General features: G+C 41.3%; 1 protein-coding gene across 3 annotated transcripts in view; it reads right to left on the bottom strand.

The window, feature by feature from the left end:
• Positions 1–3659: 3659 nt before the first annotated feature.
• Positions 3660–10988, bottom strand: part of LOC103463218 (zinc finger protein 665-like) — a 9269-nt gene continuing 1940 nt past the window's right edge. For 2 of the 3 annotated variants that reach the window (XM_008406455.2, XM_017304282.1), the window contains one exon: positions 3660–7097. In XM_008406455.2, the coding sequence (XP_008404677.2) occupies positions 4761–7097 (2337 nt within the window). In that variant the 3' untranslated portion in view covers positions 3660–4760. The remainder of the gene's footprint in view (positions 7098–10988) is intronic. The other variant, XM_017304283.1, reaches the window with a different exon arrangement.

Below are 10988 nucleotides of genomic sequence, written 5' to 3'. Positions count from 1 at the left end.
GATGAAATGTTAAAATTGTCATCAAGGATTAATGTCACATTCTTTTACCTCAGCAGTATTTAGTATTTCATATAAATATCTATGGATCCTATGAACGTCTTGCAGCTCCAGGCCGCCCGTGTTTTCTGCTGCGGGCAGATTTTCATCGGTTCCTTCCAGTTTCGGCTGGGAATCTGTTACTGGGAACTATGGAGCGGAAGTTTCTGCTGATTCTGAACGCAACGACCCTTAAAACGATCTAAACCATCACAACGAAAGAAATGTTAAGTTTCTTACCCACAGATTGCGGCAAATCCAAACTGCGTCAAAATGAGGAAAGTGAAAATAAAACTCAGAGACGTTCAGGGACCARAGAAAAAGTCAGAAGAAGTCAGACTCAATCTAAAATAGACGGGAAATACGGWATATTTAAAGAAATGATCCTRTTTAACTGATTATATTTTCTCCCTCTAAATCAGAGGTTCCCAAACTGTGGGGCGCGCCCCCTMAAKKRGGCGCCGTGCCATTGCAGGGGGGGCGCGGGAAGCCGTCTGGATGAAAAAAAGAAAAAACATGAACGCTGTATGTGCTGGGTTTTTACCTTAGAATGGCCAACTCTCTGTTATTCCTCTGTCAGTTTGATACAGTAGGGCTTCCACACTTCCCATATCTGTGTCCTCTGTCACTTTTATCAGCAGTTAATACTGTTTAATCCGGTGTTAACTTGTGGTAACCTGTTTTTCCGAGCCGCCATTAAACGCAACATGAGCGCTACGACGCTCGCGCTGGGTTTCCACCTGTGCGGCAGTGAAGGAGACCTGCTGCTGCTGGGCGGAGCTGCACAGGTGTTAGAATCATGGCAGCAAACCAGCAAAACGCAAAGAACTTTTCACAGTTTTTCCCCAAACTAACAGACTGAGTTGAGTGAAGCTGCTGGATGCAGGTAAAGTTAGTTAAAAGATGACTAGCTAATACCAATACAGCACCTGAAGCTTAACAAGTAGCCTGTAGGCTACCGGTGTTGTTGTCTATGTCCAGCTACGTACAATCATTTTGTTTGCCCCCAAAAAGTTCCAGCTCAGCTTCACCATGTCGGTATTTAGTATTTAAATATTATTTAAATAAATAGTATTTAATATTTAAATACTATTCAAGTATTTATTTCATAAAACAAAAATCACAAATACAAATAAAACAGGGCAACCCCCTCCCCCCCCAAAAAAAAAAAAACAGGTCAGTGCATATCAAATCAATAAGTTTCACAAAACATTAAATATCCTCGATGTCAGCAGAAACAACCACAGTAAACAGAAGTATTTTCCAAAGCTGTAGGTCATCATAGAGTTTACTTGTCCCAGTGTTGCAGGAGAGGAAACAGTTCCAGGATTTCTTGAAGTTCTTCATGTCATCATTTAGTTCGGCCAGCATTTGTTCATAAGACATTATTTCCAACATTAATTCCAACCAGCTCCTAATATTCGGAGCGATTGGAGACTTTCACAGTCTGAGGATTATTCTGGCAGCTGTGACTGTCCCCACCTGCATTACAGTATTTTGGTGTTTTGACATTAGGCGTCACTGTTTGATCCCCTAATAACCAAAGTCTTGGTGACATAGGTATCCCCACACTTATCCACTTCCCAATGTACCATAATGTTGTTTTCCAGAATGGGGAAATTCATTTACATTCCCAGATCGCATGGATAAAGGTTCCCGGTTCAGTTTTGCATTTCCAACATAGGTCATTGGTGAGCAGACCCATTCTATGGAGCCTGGATGGGTGAAATAAAATCTATGTACCATCTTATAGTACGCTGTCGGTTCCCTTCCTGCAGGCCGACGACTACGTGGCCTTCATGATGCAGGACGTCCTGCACCTGCTGACGGTGACGGACCTGCTGGGGAACATGAGCCGCAGGCCGCTGCCCAGCGACCTGAACACGTTCATGCAGGATCGCTACCGGAGCTTCTCCGACTACATTCTGGACCGGTTCAAGCTCAAAGTAAGGAGGTTTTCCTCCGGTTGGTGAAACACAGAGAGGTTCTGGTCCTGACCTTCTGCTTGCTGCTCTGCCAGGCGCCGCTGGACATCAGACCCATCCCGGCCTTGGAGCGGTACCTGCTGGACTACAGAACCATCATGGACAAGGAGAAGCGTGAGTCTGCTGCCCTGCTCCAGGCTCTGGATCTGGATGGCCAACAGCCTGGAGGAAAGCTACTGAACGCCTACTTCGTCTGGAAGAAGGGCAACATGCACGGCGACCCGGAGAAGCACTACAAGGTTCTGCTCAACGAGAACCTGAAGACGCCCGACCAGATCAAACGGGCCAACCAGATCTTCAGGCTGCAGATGCAGAACGAGCAAAACTTCTTCGCCGCTTCGCTGGTGGAGTAGAGCGAAGTCTGGACCCCGAACCGGAACCGGTTCCAGAAGCAGAGGGAACTCTCAACTCTGGTACCGGAACCGGTTTATCACAGTGGAGGTCCAGAAGATCCAGTCGGATCACGACAAACAGCAGCTTAACGTAGAAAGAATATTAAAGCAGTTCCAGCTGTTATGAAATGATAATCATCAATCTGAATAAATAAAGTCTGATTTCATTTCTCCGATTCCTGAAGTTTCACATCAGTGTCTACGGTGGCCTGGAGGGACCAAGAGAACCACCATAAATACAGATTAGCAGTAAACCAACTGATATTTTCTCAGATTTTCCTTAATGGTCAATGCAAATGATGGTCCGTCTAATTTTCAAGTCATGAACTTTACAGTATAAATGTAATTTTACTGAACAAAGCTCCCAATGACAGCTGTATTTTCTTCACCAATAAGAAACTCAAACTGTTCCCAGTTATTATGCACAGCAGATTTTCTAAACATCTTATGGATTATGAAGTCATTGTTTGAATGTGCAGCATTACGGGGTCACAGGTTCCTGCTTCCACTGAACTGGAGAGTTTGTGGAAAGTTTCTGCTTTCATTTCTCTGCAGGAAGTCAGAAAACCTCCCAGAGCTGCTGGTTGATCTGAACTGCAGGTCCTCAGGTCTTCTGCTGGAGGAAACTCCAGAGGTCAGAGGTCACCACACCATGAGCTTTATGCCCTTAACAACCAATGACAGGTTTTCCTTGCAGTTTTTGAACCAGGAGAGAAAGTGATCAGTCAGAAAGTCCAGAAACTTTGCTGAGGTCATTTTCACACCTTCAGGGCCCTGAAGGGGCGGCCAGCTCTCTCTGGCCCACAGCATGACTCCACCACCTCCTTGCTGATGTCCTAGTGGGGACGTGGTGGCCATCCACCACCCGTCCACCACCGCGTCCATCTGGACCATCCAGGGTTGCACAGCAGCCATCAGTGAACAGGTCTGTCTGAAAATGAACCTCCGTGTACGGCTGGGCCCACTGCCACCGTTCCTGCCAGTCAGCCTGGTTCGGGGAGGCCGGATGGTGGGTTCATGCACCGCGAGCCTCTGGAGATCCAACACCTGGAGGCTCCACCAGCAGCTTCTAGTGACTGTTTGCTGCTTTGTAAGGACTCTGCATTTGAATAGAAATAATCTATACAACAGGTAATATTTAACAGTTACAGATGTTGATTTTGTATTTGACTTACGATGATTATTGCATAGCGCAACTACGGGGTGTCATTTATAAATTGCTTTCAAAATAATCACAATTATAAAGTCCAGAATTTGCAGATTTTTATTCAGAACTACACATTTAGTGTTCCGATGTCAAAAACATTCAAATACTGTAAATGACAGTTACTGCTATATAAATGTATCCTTTACAAAAAGCAGGTCATGTAACTAAAACCTTTTGGCTCCTCATGTAAGACACAGAGGTGAACAACATGGAGTTTCATCACAGTAAATGATAAACAGCACAGACTCCTAGTCTCAGTCAAAAATCTACAGCAATTTGGGTTATTTAGTCTACATAAAAGAAAAGAATTGGTGTTAATTTTTCAAAGTAAAAACTTTACTATGTTAACTCTTTTTTAAATGTCAGCTAAAACTAACTTCTTAATGAAGAGACTAGATATCCATCTTCAAATGTGCCTGAAATATCAGCTCCTATTTACACACATATATATGCTCTATATTAAGGCTAATATGTACACATTTACAGTATTTATACAATAATATAATTAGAGGTCAAAGATCACATGAACTGTATGCAAAAAAGAAATAACTTCAGCCAGTGTTTGGTTCACCACTGGCTGCAAAAAAACAGTAAACTGATGAAATTAACTATTTTAGTTAGATTAACAGGGTTCCCACTGGTATTTAGAAAAACATTCCATGACTTTTCCATGACCTTCAGTATAATTTTCCATGACCCAGGCACAACAGGTTCATAAAGAAAAGTGTGACTGACAGACCGACCCAAGTGGAACTACAGAGAACATGTAAAAATGAGGCAGAGGGAAGAAATATAAATGACAGAAATGTGGAAATGAAGCCCAACAGGCTGAATTGCAAAGTGTCAACATATTGACTAAGGAATCATATGATGATGATGTCATAAACAATAACATATTGGCAGTAATGCAAACAAGATTATACATGTATGTAGAACTAACTTCTACAAAAGTTCAGAACAGGCAGACAGACTGCAACACCGCTTCAATGATTAATATATATTTTTAAAATTGCAGCTGCAACAGCTCATTTACAACAAGGATGACATGGCAAATGTTTCTAATTTGTGTGAATTCTGACTTGGTTAGTTAAACTACTTCTGGAACAGATTTGTTTCCACTGCTTTAGATCAGAAATTCTTCTAATCTGTGTGAGTTTTTATGTGACGATTCAAATTACTTTTACGACCAAAACTTTTCCCACATGTCATACATGGAAAAGGCTTCTCAAACGTGTGTGTTTCTATATGTCCAATCAACTCATCTCTTTCACTGAAAGATTTTCCACAGGTGTTGCAATGGAACATTTTTTTCAGGTCATGCCTTCTCACATGGTCAGTTAAGTGACTTTTTTCATAAAAATCTTTTCCACAAGTTCCACACGTGAAAGGCTTCCCTCCTGTGTGAGCTCTAATGTGGCTGTTCAAATGGTTTTTGTGTCTGAAACTCTTCCCACATGTTATACAAGAGAAAGGCTTCTCACCTGTGTGAATTCTCATGTGGACCTTCAAAACATGTTTGTAACGGAAACTCTTCTCACACTTTATACAAGAGAAGGGTTTTTCTCCTGTGTGAGCTGTTATATTGCAAGTTAAAGTACCATTGTCATTGATGCCTTTTTTACAGCTTATGAATGAGAAAGGTTTCTGTTCTGAATGAACTTTCATGTGCTGGCTCAAACAATTTTTCTGATTAAAACCTTTTCCACAATTTATACATGAGAACTCACCAAGGTGAATTTTCATGTGGCTATTCAAATTATGTTTGCGAGTGAAACTTTTCCCACACTTTACACATGAGAAAGGCTTTTCACCTGTGTGAGTTCTCATGTGACCAGTCAAGATATTTTTTGTACTGAAACCTTTTCCACATGTTACACATGAGAAAGGCCTCTCACCTGTGTGAATCCTCATGTGGCATTTCAAATTATGTTCCTGACTGAAAAATTTTCCACATGTTAGACATGAGAAAGGCTTCTCACCTGTGTGAGTTCTTGTGTGACGAATCAAACTGCTTTTACGATGGAAACCTTTCCCACATGTCATACAAAGAAACGGTTTCTCACCAGGGTGACTACTTAAGTGCCCAATACATTTAAGACTATGTCTGAAACCTTTTCCGCAGGTTGGACAAGGAAATGGCTTCTCTGTGTGAACTCTCATGTGGCTATTCAACCTACTCTTTTCAAGGAAACGTTTCCCACACTTTACACATGAGAAAGGCTTCGCACCTGTGTGCGTCCTCATGTGTCTATTCAAATTAGGTTGGTAACTGAAACATTTTCCACAGGTTAGACATGAGAAAGGTTTCTCACCTGTGTGAGTCCTCATGTGTACAGTCAAATTATGATGGTAACTGAAACTTTTCCCACATGTCATACATGGAAAAGGCTTCTTACCAAAGTGACTACTTCTGTGTCCAATCCACTTAAGACTTTGGCTAAAAGATTTTCCACAGAAATGTTTTTCCCCCGTGTAATTTCTCATGTGGTCAGTTAAATGACTTTTTTCATTTATAAGATGTAGAAAAGGTTTTTGTGAAAACAGCGTCTCTTCTGAATGAACTACCATGTGTTGACTCAAACTACATTTTTGCCTGAAAGCTTTTCCACAAGTTACACATGAGAAAGGTTTCTCACCTGTGTGAGTTCTCATGTGAATTGTTAAATACCAATTCCATTTGAAACTTTCCCCACACACTTTACATTGTTTGCATTTTTTACTTTTGTGAATTTCCCTGCCCTCCATGCCGTCCTCTACTTCGTCCCTCTGTCCTCTGGTTTTCTGAGCTCTCTTCTGTTGCTGATCATCTCTGCTGGATCCTGAGGCTTCATGAAGCTTTATTTCCTGATGATCTTCTGCTTTAGGGAAGTTCTGAAGGAGGATTTGGTCTCCATTTAGTTCTGGTAGTTGGTTGTCTGCATCAGCAGTCTCCTGCTTCTGAACATCCTGGTCTTCATCCAGACTGAAGCGTTCAGCCTCCATCTTCACCATCTGCTCAGGTCCTGATCCATGCTCCTCTTCCTTCACTTGCTTAGGTTTTAGTTCCACTGGTTCCTCTTTGATTCCAACAGGTGCAGAGTCTCCTCTCATTAAGGAATCCGTCTCCTGATTCAGTACAGCCTTATTTTCATACTGACCGAAGTCTTCGACCTCAGTCTTCACCACCTGCTGAGATTCCAATTGATGATAATCTTCCTCCATCTGTTTCGGTTCCTCTGGTTCTTCTTTTATTTCAAAAGATGCACATCCATCTGCTCCTGTTACAGGATGTGTTTCTTGCTCAAGTTCTTCTTTCTTGACAAACTGCAGCAGTTCTGATCCATACTCTTCTTTGGGTTCTGTCGGTTCTGGTTCCTCTTGCCTTCCTGTGGTTTGTGGAGATTCTGTTTCCCTCAGGTCCAGATCAGCAGTCTCTTGCTGGTTGAGTATAAAATGATGAGAATCTTGCTTAGTAATAAACATAATGTTGTGGCAAATCTGAAGAAAAAAAAAAATCAGAATTGTTATTTTGAAATTTTAGGTCTGTACCTACAACAATCGGTTTCTTTTTCATGTCTCATTAACATGAGTCCAATCCATTTAAGACTTTGCTTAAATGCTTCAGCAGCAACTAGTCAATGAGTTGCTGCTTGATCCCATTGGTTAACTTTTACTTCTGCTGGCCTATATTTGTACTGCAATGGCACAGAGAAATGTTGACTTTTATATTTTCTCACTCCTTGATGCTCCCATCTGTGTCTTTTGTTCAGTAAGAAGGTTTTTGTTAACTTTGCTTCCTTATCCTGAAATTTTCTGCAGAAAACTTCCAAATTGATTTTATCTCACTGACTTCTTGAGGTTCTACTCCATCCTGTAGTTTGATAGCAGCAATATGAATAGATACCAGTAGAAAAACGTTTTATTCCAAAGTTTTTAAAGATGTCAACTAGGAATGTATGTTAAAAACGGTATATGGTAGAAACAATAACGATAGAGATCTGCAGTCGACCAGCCAACCACAGTAATGCTTATTGATGACATAACCGGCTAGCATCAAATCAGAGCAGCAGGAAGCAGCTGAGAGCGCAAAGGAAGAGCTCGTTAAAAGAGGGTGTAAAACGTAAATGATCTGGACCTGGTTCAGGTTTAACCGCCCTCAGCCTGGCGCTCAGGAAGAGTGTGGCAGATGTCACGGTCAGACAGCTGCGAAGCGAGAGGTAAAACGCACACTGGATCGGTGCGAGCCCAGCCCTGAAAGACGCGCACAGGGTAAAGCTCACCGAGTCTAATGGACCCGTCTCTTTACCCCAGAGGTCTCAGCAGGAACACAGCAAGTGCCACGATCGGAGCAGGGTGGCGGTCTTTCTGAAACCAGCACAACCCCGCCGGACCGTGCACAGAGTAAAAAACCTGTGGGGTTTAAATGACCCGACTCTAAAAACCACAGGATTGTTAAAAGGAGCAGAAAAATCTAATCTGCAAAGTGAGTGGAAGAGAGAAAATACAAGCAATTTGTTTTACCACCTTTAAACGAAGCGTGATCTCTAAGTTTAGTACAAGTTCTAGTCACAACAATGGGAAGAAAATACTCTTCATTTTTTTATTTAAGTTTGATTTAACCAGGTGGTCAGCAGCATAAAAACCAGCTACACATTGTGTACAAATAACACCAGATAAATGAGTTTTAACAGATACATCTCACTCATTCAGCATGTGATTGTTCTCATTTCTATAGTTTTATACAAATCACATCATGATAAATATTGTTACCGTCACCCAACATATGGTGATATGAATGTTATGCCATATCACACATCCCTAGTGTCATCAACCATCCAGCGTCTTCACGTCTGAGCCGGAGCAGCAGAACGAAGACGAGCTGCAGAGACGAGGATTCAGCTGAACAGTGGAGTTACTGCATCTACACACACCGTCCAAACCAGCCACCTGCAGCACGGATCCTGGTTTCACCACTGCCACATACTATTAATGCTACCACAATATGAATGACGTAAACGAAGCCTCCACATAACTATGGAGTTATTAGCAGTACAGTTATGTCCAGAGGGAGGAAGCAAAAGGCTAGCCCACAGCGCTAACAGTAGCTCAATGCTGCTATAACAGCAATGGCCATTATCAACATTATAAGCTGCTAATAAAGCTGTTATTAGCCGCTTAGCGCTTTGCCGTTTCCCTCGTTTGCATAGAGAAGGAACTGACCCTCAGTCAGTCGACGTCTTTCGGTAAATTCTTCCTGATCCTGGCGGAGGTTGCAGAAGCGCTCATCCTAAAGTGCTTCGCATAAACAGACTTTTCCCTCTGATTGTGAACATCCCGAGAAAAATAAACCTTAACCAGACAGTCTGAAGAGGCGCTGATGCCAGGGGGCGATGTGGGGGGTCCCTGGTTTCCCCCACCAGGCTTCTGCTTTTACTAAAAAATTATTCTTTATTTTTTGTAACAAGCCGAAATGCAAGTGTCTCTTCTGCAGTGAACATTTCACTGGCAGGGCAGAATTATTCCTGAAAGAGAGATAGTTTATAGTTTTTATAGTTTTAATAGTTGATGCATTGAACAGGAAATCAGAATTTAACAGATTTAGTGAAATCTGGGACAGGGGGCCTAGTTGAATTAACCAGGACTCAAATGTAATTGTAGTTTACTAAGATGCATTAATGTAACTAAAACTCAAAGATTAACCTTATAGCATCGTATTGTTGCTATGGTAACAAACTTTGAACTTTTATCACGTAAACTTGCCAGCTCCTTAAAATCTTACGATGAAAGTTGACCTATGCTGAAACCATTAAATCAAACTTAGCAACATTGACAATGTCTTAGATCATTTATGCCTTGGGCCGGCTCGGCTCTAAATCAGTGGCGGAGCCAGAGGGGGGGCCAGTGCCCCCCCTGTCATCTGATTGGCCCTCCCAGTGGCCCCCCCTGATGGTTGACATGTAACAGCACCAGGTTATTCCTGTACATTATTTGGAATCATTCTAAGTCAACCTAATATCTAAAGAAGAAAAACAATAATAAATATATGAAAATAAAATGTATAAAACTTTATATAAGTCCATGTGACATAAATAAATAGATTTTCATCACCAGCCTCCTTTATACTCATAACAACAAGCTGAAATTCTTCTCCTGGGTGTTTCAGTTGCTGCTGTGGTGAAACTCAAAGCCTAAAGCCCTTCATACCTGGTGGTGATGGTAAAACACCAATAAGTTATTTATTGATCCTCCGCAAAAAGAGAAAAACCTGAAGAGAAACCACAATGTTCTAGTTTGGAGCAGAGGTGGTGCTGGAGTTTTTTTCGTTGTCCGTCAAAGAAAAAAATAATTTTATTTCCAATTTGTAGTCATCAAACTAAACATTTAGTATTTCTCTGCTAGAACGTTTTTGAAATCAGGTAACATTTCAGGAAATGACGTGATTAGAAGACGACAGAACTCTGATCGGTTCCTGATCCCGCATCACTTCCTCCAGAAGCGGATCAGCTGCTGGACGCTCCARAGTCTCTGGTCCGTTAAAGCGTCCAGATCAGAGATGATTCTCTGACAGATATTGTTCTAATAATGATTAATAATGATTAATAATGATTAATAATGATTAATAATGATTAATAATGGTTAATAATGATTAATAATGATTAATAATGATTAATAATGAGCTCCACGATGTTCTCTGTGCGTAAAGTTAAACTGTCTGAGCACCAAGTGGTCAGCTGACCACAGTCTGGACAGAAACCAGTGAACTGCTSTCTGTTCTCATCAAGACGAGGTGAGGAGGGAATCTGACATATTAACTCAGTTTTTACTGGTTTTGTTTTTAAAACACCATTAACTCAGCAGTGTAACTATATATTGTATATTTGGCGTTTGTCATCTCGTGTGATTAATTGGAGCATTTATTGTCCAGCGCTCTGCGCTTGTTTCTAACGGATCTGCACTTTAATTTCTTTCCTCTCTCAACAGTCAGCTGCTATTCCTCTATTTAAACTACAATAAGTAGATCACATTCTCTTTAGGTTTTCTCTGTGTGCTGCAAACTCATTAAATATAAACTCATTAGAAGCCGAACCACCATCAGGCAAACAGTTTTGGTCCGACCCAAAATATTGTTACCTGTCCAAACAGAGCTTCCTAACCAAGGTGTCCATAACTCTTCAACACGCTGTCAGCTCCGGTCAGAAAGACGCATTTAGTTCAGTGTCCATGAGATGATATTCAGAAAATATATTTTATTTGATTGATTTTAGTTTCCTCTGTGATGAACTCTGCATAAAGTCCATCATGTCTCCATGTGCTCCAGTCAAAGGTGTTAATTATAACATGTCAAATGACAGAGGGGCTTAAAAAATAACTAAATATTCAGTTTGGTTA

The sequence above is a fragment of the Poecilia reticulata genome, linkage group LG4 (assembly GCF_000633615.1).
Source record: "Poecilia reticulata strain Guanapo linkage group LG4, Guppy_female_1.0+MT, whole genome shotgun sequence".
Taxonomy (NCBI): domain Eukaryota; kingdom Metazoa; phylum Chordata; class Actinopteri; order Cyprinodontiformes; family Poeciliidae; genus Poecilia; species Poecilia reticulata.
The sequence above is the reverse complement of the archived record's forward strand: the minus strand, read 5'-3'. Positions and strand labels throughout refer to the sequence as shown.